Source organism: Aquarana catesbeiana, linkage group LG02 (assembly GCF_042186555.1).
Source record: "Aquarana catesbeiana isolate 2022-GZ linkage group LG02, ASM4218655v1, whole genome shotgun sequence".
NCBI classification, from domain to species: Eukaryota; Metazoa; Chordata; class Amphibia; order Anura; family Ranidae; genus Aquarana; species Aquarana catesbeiana.
The window spans coordinates 182,124,215-182,145,282 of NC_133325.1; the positions used below are offsets into that span (position 1 = coordinate 182,124,215).

General features: G+C 44.8%; 1 protein-coding gene across 2 annotated transcripts; it reads left to right on the forward strand.

Annotated features, from left to right (window-relative positions):
• The first annotated feature begins 2,369 nt into the window (after nt 1-2,369).
• On the forward strand, nt 2,370-16,594 carry MYL6 (myosin light chain 6). 2 transcript variants are annotated; one of them, XM_073613980.1, is made up of 7 exons: nt 2,370-2,594; nt 3,908-3,935; nt 9,395-9,538; nt 11,335-11,508; nt 12,972-13,049; nt 13,599-13,642; nt 16,223-16,594. In XM_073613980.1, the coding sequence occupies exons 1-6, from the start codon at nt 2,385-2,387 to the stop codon at nt 13,625-13,627; spliced, it is 663 nt and encodes a 220-aa protein (XP_073470081.1). In that variant the 5' UTR covers nt 2,370-2,384; the 3' UTR covers nt 13,628-13,642; nt 16,223-16,594. The 2 variants fall into 2 exon arrangements, with proteins under 2 accessions (XP_073470081.1, XP_073470080.1); XM_073613979.1 differs by lacking the exon at nt 13,599-13,642.
• Nucleotides 16,595-21,068: the final 4,474 nt, after the last annotated feature.

The following is a 21,068-nucleotide window of genomic DNA, read 5'->3' on the forward strand; positions in this document are numbered from 1 at the left end:
ATTTGATAAACAGTTTTAATTCTTTTTATTTTAAGCAGGGAGTGAAATTCTCTAAAGCTGTGTTAATTCCACTGAGATGGGTGGTCCACTCCTGGCAGGAATTAGGGGCAGAATTTCTAGGAGGGGAAGGTGGGGCAGCACCAATCCACCGCAGTATTTTTACAGAGAACAAGAGTTTCAGGGAATAAGCCCGGGTTCACACCATAATGCGCTGCGGACCGCACAGGAGCGCTGTGCGTCCCTGTTCACCGTTTCAGGGACGAATCAGGGCCGATTCTATGCCTGAATTCGGCCCTGAAACGCAGCCAAAGACGCACAGCGTTTTTGTGCAGTGCGCACCGCAGCTGCCCCGGAGATATGTGAACCGGCTCCATAGGGAGCCGGTCACATTCTCCTGCTATGCGAATTAGATGTGCGGAAACGCACATCTAATTCGCATAGGTGTGAACCCAGGCTAAGATTCAGGGATTTGGGGCAGTGAGCAGTCAGAAGTCAAGTGAGGGATGTTAGGAGTTTTGGAAAAGAATCAATCAAACCCAGTGTAGTCCAAAGTGAGAGTTCATGAGTGGTATGTAGACAGACCAAGGGGCGATATTGCCAGCTAAATAGTAGTTATAGGTACTGGGTGCAGATAAGCCTCCAGATGTTTTAGGGCTAAATGAGATAGTGTTGTTGATCCTGGGTTTAGCTTTGCCCCATATAAACTAAGGTTTTTAGATTGCCGTATACAGAGAATATGGATGGGAACAGGGAGGTTTCCAAAAGTGTAAAGCAATTTGGGCTGGTATGTCATCTTAGTGATATTCATCCTACCAAACCAGGTTATGTGAAAGTGTTGCAATGAGTCAAAGAGAGAATTCACATGCCATTGGATTGGTGGAAAATTGGCTTGAGAAAGAGTTTTATAGATGGGTGTTAAAGTTTTAACCCAGGGGTCTCAAACTGGCGACCCTCCAGTTGTTTGCGAAACTACAAGTCCCACCATGCCTCTGCCTTTGGGAGTCAGGCTTGTAACTGTCATCCTTGCAATGCCTCATGGGACTTGTAGTTTCGCAACAGCTGGAGGTCCGCCAGTTTGAGATTCCTGTTTTAACCAAACATAGGAGAGTCTGTCTATGAAAACAAGTAGGAGGTTCATCTCCATGTGGGGTGGTAGCATGACACTCATTGCCATAGATATAGTTGGTTCAACGAGAGTCTAGAGATAATTTAAATTGTAAATAGTTTAGGGAGAGAAGTGTGTGATGAAATGACAGACTGTATGATGTCCCCGGGGACCGTCACAGTGGAGGAGCTGAGTGTGGGGGGGGACCTTCACCGTGGAGGGGCTGAGTGCGGGGGGACCGTCACCTTGGAGGGGCTGAGTGCGGGGGGACCGCCACCGTGGAGGGGCTGAGTGTGGGGGGGACCGTCACCGTGGAGGAGCTGAGTTTGGGGGGGACCGTCACCGTGGAGGGGCTGAGTGCAGGGGCTGAGTGCGGGGGGACCATCACGGTGGAGGGGCTGAGTGCGGGGGGACCTTCACTGTGGAGGGGCTGAGTGGGGGGGGGACCTTCACTGTGGAGGGGCTGAGTGTGGGGGGGACCTTCACTGTGGAGGGGCTGAGTGCGGGGGGGACTGTCACTGTGGCGGGGCTGAGTGTGGGGGGGACCTTCACTGTGGAGGGGCTGAGTGTGGGGGGGACCTTCACTGTGGAGGGGCTGAGTGTGGGGGGGACCTTCACTGTGGAGGGGCTGAGTGCGGGGGGGACTGTCACTGTGGCGGGGCTGAGTGTGGGGGGGACCTTCACTGTGGAGGGGCTGTGTGCGGGGGGGACTGTCACTGTGGCGGGGCTGAGTGTGGGGGGGACCTTCACTGTGGAGGGGCTGAGTGTGGGGGGGGACCTTCACTGTGGAGGGGCTGGGTGTGACCTTCACTGTGGAGGGGCTGAGTGTCGGGGGGACCTTCACTGTGGAGGGGCTGAGCGTGGGGGGGGGGACCTTCACTGTGGAGGGGCTGATGTGGGGGGGACTGTCACTGTGGAGGGGCTGAGTGCGGGGGGGGCCTTCACTGTGGAAGGGCTGACTGTAGGGGGGGGGGGTTGGGGGACCGTCGCTGTGGAGGGGCTGAGTGCGGGGGGACCTGGGGGGGTTTGTTTGCCACCCCCCCAAAAAAACGTTTAGAACCAGCCGCCACTGATCAAATGGCTGGTTTAATAACTGACGCACATGTGCAGCATCATGGCACCATGGCAGCTTGATTAGCTGTAAAGGAGGTTTTAGTTCCACTTTAAAAACGTTCTTCCACCGCTCTATTTCAATGCAGGTGTAAGGCCTTGGAGTGAACTGAAACAACAGGATATGAGCTAAAGTGTCTTTTATACAAGCATTAGGTAGGAACACCCGATGGTCCTACAGTACAGCACTGCCACCATTAGAGGGCGCAAAGACCGCACAAAAAGACAGACGTTGATCAGTAACGTATTAGCCAACGTCGCTCGTTTCTCATTGGCTGGGCGTGATCACACCGGGAAGGTGACGTCAGCAGAGCTTAGATATCCGTCAGACGAGGACCGGGAGCGGTACATTCCGGAAGAGACACCGGCAGGAGACATGGTGAGGAGGGTGTGGGGAGCGAGGTTAGGGTTCGGTGGCTGTGTGAGGAACGTGTGCAGGCCTCGGAACTTAGGCATGTTCTGTCCGGGTTTATAGAGGGTGTGGCCGGCTCTTCCTCTCTGTCAGACGCCAGGGCCTCCATTATAAAGGACCTCTCTGTATTGCTGCACACCAGTGACCACACTCTTCGTGTCATTGGTCAGAGAGGACTCTGATTTGTTGTTGTGGAGTAACACAGACAGTTCAGAGGAGCTTGGTCCTGTCATGGCTGTAGTGGATGGGTGAGGACTGGTAGGACTTGTTGATAAATGGTGTCCTGGCCTCCATGGCTCTATGTGTGGATCTCTACCCCAGACTATTGGGGATCATCGCACCAGGTTGTTGGGCATTTTAAGGAATTTTTTTTTTTACTGAGCTAAATGTAGCCAGTTGTTTTTAATGGGACTGTACATACAGGCGTGTATACGAGTAAAAACAAAAATCTCTGTTGCCGGTTAGTATTCTCTACATGGGTACATCACCTTCCCTGATTTATAAACTGCTAGAAGAATTTTCATGCGTGTGTACATGGAGGCATGAATATGTGAATGTGTTTTTATTTTATTTTTTCTGCCATATCTGATCACATGGTTACATAGTAGGAGAGGCTGAAAAAAGACACAAGTCCAACCTATGTGTGTGATTAGATGTCAGTATTACATTGTATATCCCTGTATGTTGCACTTGTTCAGGTGCTTATCTAATAGTTTCTTGGCGCTATTGATACCCCCCGCTGAGACCACCAATGGATCATAGATCTGTACTGGTACAAGTACTCCTATGGGTGTGATAAAAGAAATCCTGCTTGCAGCATCTCTGATACATTAGATACAGTTGTGCATGTAAAATGCAATACAGCACGATAAAACCATGATGGTGTGAACTGGTCATATGCAGTTCAAACTGTTAATGGACAGGCTGAATGTACCAAATTAATCAACCAACTTGGGCACAACCAGCCAGCTGGATGATCTTGCGATTATTACTAGTGACTGCTAGTGATGATCACGGTCTTCTCCCTGCGGGGATGAATTCCCCTGCCAGGAGAAGACAATTGCTGATTCCCCTGTTAACACTGTCTGTGTTGATGGGGGAATCGTGCAAATTTCATTCCTGCTACCTGTGGTTGCAGGAAGAAAATTTGCACCGGGCCTTGGCTCGAAAATTGTATGTGCAGCAGTATGACACCTGGGCCTATTGTAGAGAGCTGCCATCCTCTTCTATGCATTATACCATCCCATTTCCTGTCTCATCTATCTCTGTTTCCCCCACAGGGTGACTTAACAGAAGATCAGATCATCGGTAAGTTCCTCTTCCTGTTCTCAAATATATATTTTTAAAGCCCAACTTTGGGACCTGCAGGGAACCCCCCCTTACTGCAAGGGTTACATGTTAGGTCCAGGGGTAGAGGATTAAGGCTCTGTTCACACCAAGGTGTTTTCTGTAAGCCTCAACTCTAAAAACAAAAACGCCCAACCAGACAAATCCCGTTCATTTTAATGGCCCCTGTTCACATGTGAGCGTCTTGTCATCTGAAGCTCAAAGTACAGGAGCTTCTTTTTTAGCAGATTACAGGCATTTTCTGCTTTTTACAGTGGTGACCTTTTGACCTGTACAATAACGTGGCAAAAAACACGTAACTTTGTGCCTGAAAATAAAATGCCTAGGCGTGAACAGAGCCAAGGTGTAATATCTTATTCCATACTTCAGCATTCTCCTCTTCGCCCTGACTTTGTGATGTGAGCGGTCCCTTACCATCCTCTTATACAATGTAGGACTATTGGTACCTGCGCGGTACTTGATGTCTGTGCACAAGTGCTTGTTGGAGCGTCTTGGAGAAGAGGCTTCCAGGGACCGGTCACATTGATGAAGGGAGCCTGTAAGAGTAAGGCATGTATTTCTTATTCCTCTACCCCTTGAATTAACAAGTGTTTTTTTTTTTTTTTTTTTTTTCCCTGGGTTACATCAGGGTGATGTGACAGTTTAAAGTCACATGGCAAGTCGCACCCCATTTGCAGCAATAGAACTATACAAGTCTGTGCTACTCAAGTCAGGTTCCTGCATTATTTCTGTGCGACTTGCATTGACATCTGTTAAACGAAGTCGCACAGTGTGTCAGGATGCTGCAATGAAATCCTACTGAATAGTCGGCTCTGAAGTTGCATTGATGTGAACCAGGACTTTTAACAGTTAAATTGGGAAACGTAACTTCCTGTCATGTAGACTCAACAGGATGTGAGAACAAATCTCTCCATAGTGAGGGAAGTACTTTAGTTAGAATGTTGTCACAACAATAATGGAAGACTTCCCGCTCCGTCTTGGTGCAGTGACAACTTGGAAGTTTTGCTTTTCCCTAACTTTCAGATATTGTGACACTAGTCAGTAGGACAAACAGAGTTAATTTCCTCAGCGGGGACACAGCAGTAAAAACCCGATAGGTTTTCTAACCCTTCTCTACTTGATCTCAAGCGGTTTTTAGATAGTTGCCATCAAATGTTGGTGATTGTCAGGAAGACTCAGTTGCTTTTATTTTCCTCTGATTCTTACTGGTGCACTTACCTACCGCCTTCTTTTCCTGCACTTTTCAGTTTGTACTCCTATCTCTTTCTTGCCTGGTGTCTGATCAGGTAGATGGTAAGTGATTGATGTGTGCATTGACTTTTTTTTTTTTTTTTTCTCCCTCTCTCTCTATAACATTACAAGCAGGGCCCTCTGATTCCTCATGTATTGAATTGTACTGTCTGCCCTAACATTGTAAAGCACTGAGCAAACTGTTGGCGCTGTATAAAACCTATAATAATTCCCTAACCCTGCATCCTCTTACTGTTGCATTCTCCACACAGTCTCACTTTAAACTCCTTCTGTCTTATACTGTGACATGTTGCTGCTAAATTTTTATCTGACAGCTAGGATGGAGTATTGACAAGTCCTTTTATGTATACTGAAAATGCCAAAAGCTACCCTTAGGATAGCATACATGATTTGATTTTTTTTTTTTTTTTTCCCTCATACGGCTATGTAAGCTGAACAAGAGAAATGGATTTCCCCCATCCACATTAAACAGTGGAGGGATCTCTTGCTGCCTATGGTTTTCTGACAGCCGCAGCACCATTTCTTGCAGATGGTGCAAACCGTTTGGAAGAGTATAGTATTACCAAATCTAGTTCATTCTTGGTCAATTGATTTTCCGCCTATCTGGGCCATGTATTCAGCTGGTCAAAACTGAATGTGTTGGCCAGAACTTGTTTTATATATCATATTGTGCATACATTGTAAGCACAGTTGCACGCAGAGTCACTAATCTGTTTAAGAAGGCATGGTATTAGAAGCATTATTGTGTTGGTTTTGTCCAGCCTTATAGGGTGATTTTTGTGTGTTCTGTGTTGTGGGTCTGGGGTGGCACTGTTCTGGTTTTGAATACAACTTTTAGCGTTGTTGTGACCCAATCCACCCCCTCCTCTTCACTCACAATGCAATGGCTGCCTGTCTGCTCTGTGGATACCTTATATGGTAACAAAGCCTCACTCTGGGCTGCTTAGTGCTGTACAGCCGAGGAAGGGGGAGTAGTTAGAATAGGAGTTAGGAAAGAGTTTCCTACATTCCTAGCTGGGAAATGCCTGAAGGATCGTTGGTGTCCCTCCTCCTTCTATCCACAGTTTCTTATGTCTAGGCAGTTTTGTAGTCTGTGTTTCAGTGACTGTTTAGACAAGGAGTGAACATGAACAGACTCTGCACTGCATGGCTGAAAAAGCTGCCTGCCTGCCTGGGCAGGGTGCAGTGTAGGATGATTACAGCTCCCCTCCCTGGAATTTAGCAGGAGGGGCCCTTCAGGGAGTGGCACAGGAAGGAAGTGGCACACTAATAATTGTGACAGTCTGTCTGCATGTAGCCTGAGATATCTTGCCAGTAACTGTGTATGGTGTACTGGAGCAATGCATGTCACTGCTTCCAATGAGACGTGTATACTAATTCCGTGTAATGAAACTTGTATAGTGTATATTCTTAGTGGAGGTATCCTTCATCCCGTGTGTGACTGCAACTTGATTTGTGCAAAAAATGTATTTACTGTTTTTATTAGCCGACATGTAAGATATGCATTTGCTCTAGAGGGATGCTGCTTACAGCATAACTCCAGGCTTTTTTGTGTACACACAGTGCCTATTTTGTCCTTGAGACTCGCTAATTGTGTTGACACCAGAAACTACCACAATTTGCTGTAGCTCTCATACAGGGAATACTGTTTAGCAGCCCTTCTCTTATCCATTAACCGAATGCTGTGTAATAGCATCATATGTTACTGTTCAAGGTTTCATCTTGTGCACTTAATAGAAATAAAATTGTGTGCCTGAACCCTCAAACATGGACCAGAACTTTTTTTTTTTTTTTTTTTTTTTAGTAGGGTTTCTCCTATGAGGCAAAGCTGAACAATTTGTTTCTACTGAACCACTTTACTACTCGCAATACGTTTTGGAGATATATGTTTGCTATTACGGTTTGTGAAAAGACCATTTTAGGAAACTGTACTCTAGTTTCAGCAGCCCATTCACATTTTAAGTATTGAGGAAATAGATTTGCATTTTATTTTTTCTGTAGCTTATTCATTCAAACCTCTGCTCTCAAAGCTGTTCTGAATTTAAATATGGGGTTGCTTGGGCACATGTTACACACTAAATACGGGTGTGATATGTGACCTGTTAAGGTGAACTGCAATGAAAAGGTGGTCTTTAATGGACATGTGAAGTAAAGATTCCGGTTATCAGCTTTCTTTCATTATGGATCGTTTGGGGTTGTCCTCTTTTTTTAGGGTCTGGCCACACTATGTACAGTGACTGGCATTCATTTCTGCCCTTGGTCAATAGCAATCACTGCAAGGGCAAATATAATACAATTGTTTTCTATATGCACTGTTTACACTGCAACACTGCTTTTGAGGTAGGATGCAGTGCTTTGTGGAAAAATGTAGCAAGGTAAACCGTGCAAAAAAAACAACTCTATGTCCCAATCTGTTATCCCACCCGACTGGCCACAATGTTTGCAGGTGCTGGTCAGTTTGAACGTTGGCTCATTGGACACATTGAGAACTACAACAAAATGGTGCCAGTTTGCGCACTGCCTCGGCATATAGTGAGCTCTGCTTAATATAAAAGGCTTCACCTTGGTCTCCTGCTCCATGGGAGAACCCTCTAACATGTTTCACCCAGTAGGGGCTTAATCATAGAAGCAAATGATGCTTTGGCGTGATAAAAACACAAGGCATAGCTATTTACCGCCGTCATGGAACAGACATTACCCCATATGCTAAAACCGACCGCTTTGAGCACCCATGCAACTAGCCTGTATGCTAACCTGTGACACTCCAGCTGTTGCGGAACTACAAGACCCATCATGCCTCTGTGAGTCATGCTTTTAACGGTCAGCCTTGCAATGCCTCATGGGGCTTGTAGTCCCGCAGCAGCTGGAGGGCCACAGGTTGAGCACCCATGGTAGTGTGAACAAGCCTTTAAATATCTGCAAAACTTGTGAAAAATAATTGATCTAAAAAGAGGTACAGGGGTTCCCCCCATATACTTGTGTGGATGCAGCATTGGTCCCCCGAAGCCTCTGCACTGAGAATCGAGCAATCGAACACTGCCAATCGCTTGGTTCTGACAGCTCCCCGAGCAGAGAGCTGTAGACTGTCAGTCGCCGCTCTGCCCCCTCCTCGCTCACTGGAGTGCTGGGCTGTGGAGGGGGTGGGGATGCCAGCTCAGGCTCTCAGCGGCTCGCTGAAAGGGTAAGCTGGGTCTCGGTCCAGGCACCTGGCGGATCCTGACTTCCATTGTTGTGATGACTTGGCGCCTGGACCAACTTCTGTGACGTCAGCAGAGAGCAGACTTCAGCCCACTCTCTGGTGAAAACGGGTCACAGGAGTGCAAAACAAACTGCACTGCTGTGATCCGCAGGAGAAGTACAGCCAAACAAGCTTTGGCTGTACTTCTCTTCCTTTTAAGAACACCAGGTTTGGCGTGAAAGCCACCCCAACATGGGTGTGTAATTGTCCTATGGCACTGTTGAGAGGTAACCACCTAATATGGTAACCAATTTGTTAGGAGAAAGATCCTCTCCTAACTTTCTCTGTCTGACCTTCACAGGACTTGTAAGCAGTTACTGTGCTAGAATTAAAGTTGTTCTAAAGGTTTTTTTCTTTAACCCTAATGCAGTTACCATACTCTGCTCTTGATCCAGTGCTTCTTTCTCCATCTCCCCACAGGTCAGAGGCAGCAGCAGGAGTCTTTGGCTCCTGCTGCTGTTGCTCAAATCCTGTCAGTGGGGGTGTGGCCAAGCCATGCAATGTTCGTACGCGCACAGCCCGACTCGGAAGCTCGCGCTCACGAGTGCTCCCTCAGCACATCGCTTGCTTAGGGGACACTTAGAATAGAGCGCTGGCAGGGGACCAATAAAGAGAACGCAAGTGGCTGCTCAGGCAAAATCTCCTTAAACAGGGCAGGCAAGTATAACCGATTTCTTTATTTGAAGGGGGGGGGTTGTTTAGTATCATTATGTAGATTGTCCTTTGTCCTTCATCTGCACTAAGCTTTTTCAGCAGCGGTTTTTCCTAGATCTGTAGAATTTGGAAAACGCTTGTTTACATACACAAGCATTTTTAAGGAAGGCCTATGTCTGCATATTGGTAGCATACATCGGCTGTGGCAACAAATTCCTTTTGGATGGAAAATACTGGGGGTTTTTTTATATAATTTTTTTTTTTTTTTTTCCCCCAGATTTCAAAGATGCTTTTAACCTCTTCGACAAGACTGGAGATGGTAAAATCTTCTATTTCCAGTGTGGGGATGTCTTACGAGCTTTAGGACAAAACCCAACAAATGCAGAAGTCATGAAAGTTTTGGGAAACCCAAAGATGGATGGTGAGTGACATTTCTACAGCAGAAATGATTGTACAGTGATCTTGCCTATGTTGGATGTGACACAGGACAGGGCACAATAGATTATTGGTGCGCATCTTCACTGGTCTCACTATTCAATTATCTGGTCAATGATTCGATGTATCACGATTACTGACGTGCTCCCACTTCCGCTTGGGCTGCCTAGGTGGCCCTTCCTCCCTGCAATCTTCTGGGACACATCACAGGTCCCAGAAGTTTGCCCGGCTATGTAGGACAGCACAGTGAGACATGCGCACCTGGCTGTGAAGCTGCAAGCTGTCACAGCCAGATGCCCACAGTAGTATTGCCAGCGCCGTAGACAGAGAATGAGGCTTCAGGTGGCCACATCACTGGATTGTGGGACAGGTGAGTGTCTTTTTATTAAAAGTCAGAAGATACACTTTTTTTTGTAGCTGCTGACTTTTAATAAACAAAAAATTTACTGGAGCTCTGCTTTGAATTAAAAATAACCTCACTCGCTTAAAGCGGAGTTCCACCCAAAAGTGGAACTTCCGCTTTAAGCACTCCTCGCCCCCTGATGTGCCACATTTGGCATGTCATATTTTTTTTTGGGGGGGGGAGGAGGAGTGTCCTCTTTAGTGGAATTTCCTGTCCTGGCTGCCTAGGTGACTCCTCCTCCCGCCCTAGGCGGCCCCTCCCTGCCAGCGATCTTCTGGGACACAACACAAGTCCCAGAAGATTGGCTGGCCAATGGCAGAGTGCAGTGTGCACCCGGCCGTCAAGCTCTAAGCTGGCGCCGTGGAGAGGAGCGGGGCTGCGTGCGGCTGCATCGATGGACCGTGGGACAGGTGAGTGTCGGTTTATTAAAAGTCAGCAGCTACACTTTTTGTAGCTGCTGACTTTTAATAAACTAAAAAAGGTGGAACTCTGCTTTAGTGTGTGCACTACAGGGTACAGGAATTCACGCACGTGGCTGCTGGGAGGTCAGGAGGGATTAGAATCCACAGCAAACAGCCCTGTGAAGTTCCCTGTACTACTGTCTGTGCTGACAGTTCCCCTGGGCTTCTCTGTTTGTACCTTCCAGCACACTAGGAGTTAACACAGTGAAATGTGCAAACGGGAAGCCAGGGAAATGTCAGCGCAGAGCACGTATAGGTGTACGCATTTGTACTCCTACTGCTGTTAAAATACCTATGTGGTAATAAATGCAGAGTTATAATCCATGAAGTGCCCACTGCTGTATGTGCTTTTTAAAATATATGCAGTTTCATACCTCATTTCTTAGTCTGTGTATAACACTGTATATGCCGCTCATGTGACTGCCCGGCCCGCGTCTCTCCTGACGTCAGTGGGAGTTCTCAGCCCTGCCCACCGACTGTAGCTATCAGAAGAGGCGGGCGGGGATGACGTCAGGAGAGATGGGAGAGGTGGGCCGGGCAGTCACATAAGCGGCATATACAGTTATACATAGACTAAGAAATGAGGTATGAAGCTGCATATATTTGAAAAAGCACATACAGCGGTGGGCACTTAATGGATTATAACTCTGCATTTATTACAAAACCGTTATTTTGACAGCCACACTCGGAGTGCTCTCCCGGGAGGGGCAGGGCAAGTCGGCATGACGTCACACCTGACATTTTTGCCAGTCACATGCATCAATGCAGCATCGGGGACACCCGAATCGCAATGCAGAGATTAAATTCTGCACCCCTATAATAGATGGGGTCAGCAGATGGAACCATAGTGCACTGTGGGGTTCTTGCAGTATGTATGTATGTGTGACTTCTCTTCAAATAACCAAAGTTTACTTTCAGAGATGAACACCAAGATGCTTGACTTTGAGCAGTTCCTTCCCATGTTGCAAACAATTGCTAAAAACAAGGACCAGTGCACAATGGAGGACTTCACCGAGGGTCTGAAAGTGTTTGACAAGGAAGGCAATGGATGTGTAATGGGGGCTGAACTTCGCCATGTACTAATTACTCTAGGTAACATTCATTTTTGAAAAAAAATATCTGCTGCTACGCTTTAATTCTGCTTTCTTTTTTGGGGAATAGTAGCCTGTCCATCTCCAATTCAGATCTCATTGTTTTAGTACTGAATTTGCAGGTATCAGATTGGCATTTGTGAAGGGAAAGCTAACATAAAATGAACTTTTTACATCCAGTGTAGCCATTCTGTTGGTTTCCTTTTTTAGCCACTCTTGTCCAGGAACAGGGCAAGGTAGTAATGCCCCATGAAGAGTCCTTCTTTTACATTTCATTTGAGATGTTAAGAATTTAGTCTTAAATGGTGCTTGGAGAAAACTAGGCCAACTGGTAGACATTTTTATGGCAGAGTGCTTGATGGTTTTTAACTATGTAGGCAATGGCGTCGCTAGGGTTGGTGTCACCTGGTGCGGTAAAACATGGTGTCACCTCCTGTCCTAGTCTGTACCCTGAATCCTGTACGTTATATACAGACCGGGGGCAGTGCAAAAGGTGGTGGTGGAAGAAGGGGGGGCCTTGTTTTTTCTGTGCAAAAGTTTCTCACAAATTATGCCTCCCTCATCTCAAGGCTGGTTCCCCTTTTAGGTAGCTTAGACAGCCATTGTTTCAGATCTCCCACCCAGCTGCTCACCGAACCCCTTTCACAGCTCATTGCATGCAGGGGATTGGAGTGTGGGCAGGGTTGGGCAGACACAAATGGGAGGTGAAGTGTGGCATTGGACAGCTGGTGGAGTAAGGAAGGGCCTGGGATAACAGTAGTGACAGGATGGGACACTGAGCACTTGCAGCCCGACTCCTGCACAACAAGATGGCTCTCCTGGTGACGAGTCAGGCAGAGTCCTGCTATCTGCCCTTAGTAATTACTGATGCATGCCCCCCCCCCCCCTTAGCGACGCTGCCATACGTAGGCTGCTGGAACCAATAAGCACGGGTTGTTGTTTTCTTGGTGGGATTTCATAGTGAGGCCAGTCCAGCAAGTGACAACTGTAGTTCCTAAGTAAGTGAATCCTCTTCCTGGTTCTGCTTCCTTTATTTGTCTTTAGCCTGCTTTTGGATAGTAAAACAGCATCGTAATCTGGGCTTGGAAACAGAAAAGCTGACCCAGAAAATCATACCTAAACCTGGAAGCAAGGGTGACCATGCTAGCAAAGGTGTCTGCTTGTGCACCTCAACTGTAATGTTTTTTTAACTTTAGTTTAATTTTTTTTCTGGGTGTCCATTTTACTTGCTCTGTGAAGTATGTAGTGGGAGGTTAGAAATGCCCAAAGGTGGTTTGAATATGCACAACTCCAAGTTGGATAGGAACAGAGCCAGGGACTATAGCAGATATATTTTTTTGCAGTTGGAGTCTCCTAAAGTTTGTGTGGTGTAGGTTTTTTTTTTTTTCCTCCCTTTGTCTTTAACTGAATGTTTATGTTGGGTGGACTTGGTGCGCGTTTTCCTGAAAATATATTTTGTTCCAGGAGAAAAGATGCAAGAGGACGAGGTGGAAAATCTTTTGCTTGGGCATGAAAATGCTAATGGTGAAATTAATTACGAAGGTGAGTGGATGCTGTCTATGTATATTGGATACATATATCTCTTACTTTAATGTTTTAAATTCATTTTATCCCCCCCCCCCCCCAACTGCCAATTAGAGAAGGAGCATTTAAGTACTAGATATGTCTACTCTACTGTTCAATTGTTACATTACTCTTTCAATTAACAGAAACTTTCCTGCTGTGATTGTATGTTTTGGCATTTGCCATGTAAATGTTTTATGTAATCTTGTGTTTGTAAAGGGCCACTGAACTTCACTCTGGAATCACTACAAATGAAGTTAATGAGAATTTCCAGATATAATTTGAAATGTATATTTGCATTTCCTGAGCAACAGAATGGCAGCTACTATTTTACATATTTAGTCATTTGATACTGGAGAGAGAGGGAGCAGAAGCCTCTGGTGTTACTTGCCCTGTGATTACTAGGCAGAAAACTGGAAAGGAAAGTCTCAAATTTAGGTTTAATGGTCTGTTTTGTGTGTTTTTTACTTAATTTTTTTTTTTTTTAATTCTGCCTGGGGTCTCTCTGATGAATCTTCCTTCCCACAGAATTTATCAGGATCATCATGTCTTCCTGACCACCCCCCCCCTGGGTATGCTGGTTCCTCCATCTGGTTTCAGTTTGTGCTTTTTGTTTTTACTTTTATCCCTCTTTAAATCTCTTGAATCTCCTGGATGCATTGGCATGTCTCTGCATGCTCTCTGCTCTGCCAGAGCTGCATTGTTTTAGTTAGCTCCTTTAACAAAATTAAGGTGTCCTGGTGGCGCCTTAATAAACTTGGCCAATGAACTTTTTGCAGAAAAACTGCCTGCGGCTGTGTGCGGTGTGTGTAATTGTTTGATTTGACAAGTTATTTGTTAGCATTTTAGGATTTTGCTGCATTTTGATACCAAATAAGCAGCCTAGTGCTTTTTATAATTTGATTCATCATTCTCAAACATTGCTAGGAGATTAATAATAAAATATTCAAGTTAGAGGCATAAATCAAGAACCAAGTCTTCATGGTGCCATATGTAGTATAGGTACCTGTTTTCATAATTGGCTTATCTATCATCTGCCATTTTCATTAGTCCAAATGACAGTTTAGCATTGTATGAGGAGCAATAACCTTGTGGCATCAATATGTCAATCCATGCACAGACTTCAGAAATGTTATATGTATTTCCCCTTTAGAAAAAAACTTCACTGACTGGATTGTTGCCTAATGTTTAACTTTGAACTAAGATAAAATAAAATTGATATGGCATGCCCAACATGTTCTCATTTGAAAGTAATACAAGTTTAGTCATATCCAACAACTATGGAAAGGTATCAAAGATGAGCAAACTTAGCTGAAACAGAAGTGTGATGTTAGACTGGTGTGTGCAATGTGGTTTCCTCCTGCAGTTCTGAATACTTCTGCTTCCTTGCTCTTGGCAGTCTGATTTATACTGCTTCTAGTAGATGGTAGATGTTTCCAATGCTTCAGCTTAATACTTTTTGCTTGTAATACTTGCTGTAGATGACATACTGATCAGTAGTTCTTAATACGTTTTTTGATTTGGGAGAGGGGCCTCTATAGTTGTTGGGATGAGATTGCTCTGTTAGGGCAAACCTCGGGGACAAAAGATATTCTTGCCTTTATTCATCTGTGGTTCTAAAAAAAATGTAATCTTTTGGGATGTATAATTTTATATATTTTTTTTTTTCAGTGTAGTTTAATTGGTTTATTAGCTAGAAAAGTTAAAGACCTTTTTATTGAATGTCTATTGTGTCCACTGTATAATTAGTTTAAATTTTATTCTAGTAAATTGAAGGAAGAATATTGCATGTCTGTTAATCAAACCATATTGGGGGAAGGAAATTAACAATAAGTGGGGCAGCCTTTATGCCTGCACCACTCTTCTAAGCTGAGAAAATGGAGTGGATCTTGCTCCTAATGTACAAAACAAGCACAAACCCCTTGTTAATCAGAAGAAATCTGCTCCCAATTCTATGCTGTGATTTTGAGACCCAGCACAGAGGACAGACTGTTCAGCTGGAGTCATGTGCTCTGACACCTCTAAGACCCCATACACACTATACAACTTTTGTCTGATTTAACAAAACCATGTAGTTCAATGGCCTGCCTGATTGCATACAAATTGAAACTCTTAAGGTTTAACCTCCATATTATGGCTTTGGTAAGTCTAAAGAAAATTGCATAGCGTGTATCCTGCTTAAAGCAGAGTTCCACCCAAAAATTAAACTGCTTTAAGGGCAGGTGACCCCCTGGCATGCCCCATTTGGCATGTTGTTTTTTTTGGGGGGGGGGGGCCAGAGCAGATACCCAGTCTTTATAGGCACCAGGCTCCACAGCACCAGAAGGAAGTTCACCCCTACCACCCACAGCCAGGTACCCACAGTTAGCATGTTGGCACCTCGAAGAGGAGTGGGGCTTCAGGGGACAGGGGAGTGTCTGATTATTAAATGTCAGCAGCTACACTTTTTGTAGCTGCTGACTTTTAAATGGGTGGAACTCTACTTTAAGCTAACCGGAATAATTCCTCTGAACTGAAGCTCTCTGCAGTTTTGCTGCTCTTTTTGTACTCCATTAGAACAAGAAATGCTCACATCTTTTGTATCACCTGTAAAAAGCAAAGTGTGTATAACTGGTGCTAGGAAGTTTGCCGCACTAGCTGCAGGTGTTGCCACCATTCATCTGTAGACTGAGGCAGCAGCCTTTGCATAGAAGTCATAATTTCACAAATCATTTTGGTCCCATGATTAAGTGTCAGAAGGTAGAACTGTCCTTAATGTGCAAAGTTTTGTTTTGTTTTCTTGCAATTTTTTTTTCTTTTTTTTGTTAAGCAGCAAGAAATTTATATTTGGGTGGGGGGGGTGGTGTCTATTTTGATTGACTCCAGCAAAATGTCTTGCATGTTCATTTAGGACTGTATCTGAGTGTATCTGCTTAAGTCAACCTTGTAGGCCCATCTTCTAATGTGAGAGCCCCTACCCCTTTTACAAGGAACTTCTTGGCTTGAGTTTCACAGAAATAGTAATTTCATCACATTTGACTGGGCATTGAGTTCAATGCTTTTATTGGTTGAAATGACATTCCTATTTCTTGTGTAAACAGAAAAGCACACTTCTCATTTCAAGCTGTCTGACACATGAGTAACTTTTTTATTCTTATCTTATTTTTTTTCAGAACTGGTCCGGATGGTAATGTTGGGCTGATTCTTCTCTGCTATAGACCACAAGCATCCAAAAGGGGCAGCTCTTTGTATTAATGTTCCTGTCTGTTTTTATTTTCCTTGGACGGAAGGTTGAGCCTACTAGTGGTGGGCATTTTTGTTTTCCTCCACTGGTCTGTCTCATGGGAGCAGTTTTATTTCCTCCAGTTCTTCACAGGGGAGTTGTTGCTCCTGGAGACAAGTGATTACCACCTCATCAATGCTCCCACACGTGACCCACTGCAAAAGGACCCTGGAGTTTAAAAGCTATTGTACCATGCAGATAATAAATTATTTCTATTTTTTCCTTTTCGCCAAATAAACTGCATGCCTTTTTTCAAAACTTACCTGTGAATTTAAGCTTTGATTATTGGTGTGAAATAATAATGTATGGACTCCAATTCATTCTGCATATAAATATGCTGTGGGAGAATTGGGTATTTCTAGGGTTGCACTGGTACCTGTGAAAATGCTCAAATCAATACCTTGTGATTTTAGCCCCTACAAACTGGGCTCAAAACGGTGCAAATCCTGTCCGACGAGCATGCCGTTTCCAGCACCGCTCCTTTGTGAACCCAGGCTATTCATAGTGAAAGGAATTTCACTACATTCCTGTTCAAATCGCTGGCAATTCTTTGCAGTGAGATTTGAGCCTATTCATTTTGTATGGACTCAAATTGCACTGCAAAAGTAAGTTCTCGGTATCGCTGAGTACTTGACTAAAAGTATCGGTACTTGTACTGGGCTCCCTAAAGCATAAACAATGAAACTTCTTTTTTTTTTTTCTGTCAAGATTACATGTAATCTGTGCTTGTTTGTGTAAAGGGTAAAGGGTGCCTGTAGATAAACAAACTGTGCAGCTTTTTAACAGAAGTTAAATAATGCCTTGCTATAGGTGTGGGCCAGTTGCATACCTTCTGATTGAAAACTTCCAGAAAATACATCGTCCTGTCCTCCCCTTTTTCCCAAGATGTTGGGGAAATGTAAATGGGGTTTGTGACATCAGCCTGCCTCAGCCAATCAGAGGAAGCTTTGTATTGAAGGCATACAACATTTCCTGTGACTGGCTGAACAGTGCTCAGCCTGGCTGTTTTGTTTTTTTTCGGGAGCTGGACAGGAAATTCTTGTCCTGTAGCTGGCACACAGTGTGGTTGTAAACCTCAGACATGAAATATGAACAAAGCATATACTTCTCTAGTGTGTGTGTGTGTGTGTGTGTGTGTGTGTGTCATTTCTGTTTCCTGACTCCAAGAGGAGAGGGGGAAAAGGGTGGCAAGAGGGGGGGATCCAGCACACAGCCTGTAATTGACAGCCTCAGCTCTGTTCCTGTATGAAGGGGGAGTGTGTATCCCTTCCTTCCAATAAGCTCTTGGAGCGCTGCTGTGTGTAATTCAGCTTTCCGTCCCCTGTTGTCTGACAGCTCAAAGAAGCTTTACGAATTCTGGACTTTGGATGGAGAGAAGACCGCAGATAAACAGGTACAACTTTTGTAGGAGGAATTGTTTCATCTGTGTATCACCTGAAGATAGTCCCTTCACTGGGTATATGTTGGGGTTTACAACCACTTTAAACCCTGTTGTGGTCTGACAACACACAGCATTTTTGTGGACTTGGTGGTCTCTGCCCCCTTTTCAGTGTTGGCTAATAATTTAACCATGCTCCGATCTCTACAATGTAACCAACAACAGACCAAAAGGGAGCAGTTGGAAGTTCATTGTTGGGGCTTACATATAACTTAAAGAAAAAAAAAAACCCAAAAGCTTAATTTGTAAAAGTTTTTTTATAATCCAAAAAAGCACATGCCCTCAAACTTGGTAAAAATGTACTCATACGTGTCTTCAGTTAATACTAGAGCAGCCCACAAAAAAAATACTCCTCTGTTTGATGGGGGGGGGGGGGGGGATAATCTATTCCCTCATCCACACATTAAAGCGGAGTTCCACCGGTTTTTTAGTTTATTAAAAGTCAGCAGCTACAAAAAGCATAGCTGCTGACTTTTAATAAACTGTGGGTACCCGCCTGTGACAGCTTCATGGCCGGGCACACACTGCGCTCTGCTATTGGCCAGCCAATCTTCTGGGACCTTTGTGTCCCAGAAGATCGCTGGCAGGGAGGGGCTGCCTAGGCAGCTGAGAACGGGAAGGCGGATTGGGACAGGAAGTCGCGCTAAAAAAAAGACCCCCACCCCCCCGACACAGACACGTCAAGGGGGAGAGGAGTGCTTAAAGCAGAAGTTCCACTTTTGGGTGGAACTCCGCTTTAAGGGTCAGTTCACACCAGATACAGTTCCGTGCGCTCTTTTTTTTGTGTTTTTTTTTTTTTTTTTTTTTTCCCTTTCTGCACTAAAGTACATCTTCCAACCCTGGGTATGGACTTGGGAAATGCTGCACCACTAAACTGAGGGAATGTGCTAGGCACAGCACATTTGTCAACTTTCCCTGTCTAAGGGCTGACAGGTTTGAGCCATTATTGGACACCACCATTCCTGGCTCCAGCTGGTGTGGTGTGAACCACCTCCGGGCCTGTCCCTGCAGAGCTGCAAGAATCTCTGCTCCAATGTGGTTCCTGTCCCCTAAACACACCAGCTGAAGTACTGCATGGCACCTTTTAGCCTGACTCATGGAATAGCCCTTTGAGTGCTTAGGGGGGTACCTGATGTTTATAGGACAATTCTGTAGAGGAGGGCATGGAGGGGGGTAGAGCTTACAGGTCTGGCATCATCACCAGCTGTATGAAGACGTGGGGGCACAACAAGCTGCATCCTTTCGAGTTGCAAGCAGTGTTACTCGGCGCGCTGTAAACAAAATATATCGTCCCTTTCCATGCACGTGTCGGCAGTAAGGTGGATTTTAAGGCTGCCTGCCTTGCCCAACAATGCCAGAACATTTCCTTCCATGTGATGGTAGAGAGATGGAACAGCCTTAGGTGAAAAGTAGTAGCGACCAGGAACCTGCTATTGTGGTACAGCACATTCACGGAAGGGGGCAGAATCCACCAGGCTGAAAGGCAGAAGTTAGAGACAGCTTTGACAAGCTTGCATTTAAACACTGGGCATGTGGGTGGCGAGGAGGAGCAGCCCTTTTGTGTGGCTTTTAGGTTCTCTTGCCAACGGGCTGAGTGGTTGGACGTTAAATGCCTTGTTAAGCATGTGGTACCCAAATCGTTGGTGTTTTTGCCATGTTTGATATGCCTGAGACACAGTTTGCCCATAGCAACAGTGCAATCTGCTGCAAAAGGCCCAGACAGCTGAGCTTTGGGGAGTGGGCTGGGAGATAACAGCTGCAGAATGCGATGGAATAGGGTGGCTGCTCTCTACTCTTTCTTGATATCGGCCTCTTTGGGGTTATATAGAAAAGGGGGGGGGGGGAGATTGCGCTAGGTGCTAAACAAAAAATGATGAAATAAAAAAAACGTGAAGGAAATCCTGCAGCTAAAACACCAAAACCCCAATACAAGGGCACATGAAAAATATATCAGAAATAAAACAGTGTAGCGCTGGACTGGTGATAAGGTGAGTATAATAAGTTATGAACACATGTGAATTATTATATTGTGACCTAAAATTATTAAGTCACAAAATTAGAATACAGTGGTGAAAATCAATAAATAAAATTAGCTGGTATAAAACCATACCCTAAAAAATATATAAAAGATGAAACACAAGTGCACAATAATAAAAAATAAAATGCATGAAGGTGATAAGTGAAAAATAAAGTTCATAAATGGGAAAAAAAAAAAAGTCCACAAAAAAGCCATGCAGGGTCCGGAGTTACAGGATCCACCGCTAGTACAGCCCGCCACCAGATGATAAAGTTGGAGGCTTACCAGAAAGCCTGCGACGCCCTTACTCAGGGGGGTCAAAACAGGCTTAGAAGTGGGAGATGAACTCCTGGAGATGTCTCACAATGGATTCCTTAGATCATCCTGCCGGTCTCCTCGCTAGACGGTTAATCCGCAGTAACGGGGGCACTGGTGTGGAGGGGATACTCCCAGGGGTTCCTTCCGTTGCCTCTTCCCGAATGGGCCAAGCATAGATAAGCCACAAATCCAAAAGAAAGAAGAAAGGGGGACTCCAGTAGTGTAGATTGAACAGTACTAATTGATTTTTCGCAGAAGAGAGTTTAATAAGACTCGTGGCCACTCATTACAATTAGAAGAAAAGAGGTTTAACCTTAAACTACGTAGAGGGTTCTTTACTGTAAGAGGGGCAAGGATGTGGAATTCCCTTCCACAGGCGGTGGTCTCAGCGGGGAGCATTGATAGCTTCAAGAAACTATTAAATAATCACCTGAATGACCGCAACATACAGGGATATGTAAAGTAATACTGACACATAATCACACACATAGGTTGGACTTGTGTCTTTTTTCAACCTCACCTACTATGTAACTATATTTATTTAAATGCAGTAATAAAAAACAATAGATAAAAGCACTTACAGCCAAAGTGCCAAAATAAAAACTCTTTAGCTCTTTTAAAATGAACTCGCGCATGCGCGATGTGTGTTAGCGTTGTGACGGCCGTTTCGTCACAACTGATGTCATCAGGGGTACGCAATCACGCACGCGCTTTATAAACACAAGCGATGCGGCATATAGCGCATTCATTGACTGGTGGAAAATTAAGGCTGATGCCAATCTAACACATACAATAGCTCAACTCCGCCCACATAGACTCCACATAAAATGCCCATAAAGTATGTAAATACTCGTCTGTGACCACTTTCCTGTCTGCTCTCAATAACAATGACAGAGGTATAGTTCTCACCTATGAAATCAGCTCTACCCAAATTCACTTCCTGGATTTGGTCATTACAATCAT

What these genes read in the sequence shown, in the direction of transcription:
- MYL6 (XM_073613980.1), top strand. Translation starts at nt 2,385, where the DNA reads ATGGTCCTACAGTACAGCACTGCCACCATTAGAGGGCGCAAAGACCGC. An exon ending in GGGAAACCCAAAGATGGATG is followed by an intron (nt 9,539 to 11,334) that starts GTGAGTGACATT and finishes GTTTACTTTCAG; the next exon opens with AGATGAACACCAAGATGCTT. An exon ending in TGGTGAAATTAATTACGAAG is followed by an intron (nt 13,050 to 13,598) that starts GTGAGTGGATGC and finishes TCCTTCCCACAG; the next exon opens with AATTTATCAGGATCATCATG.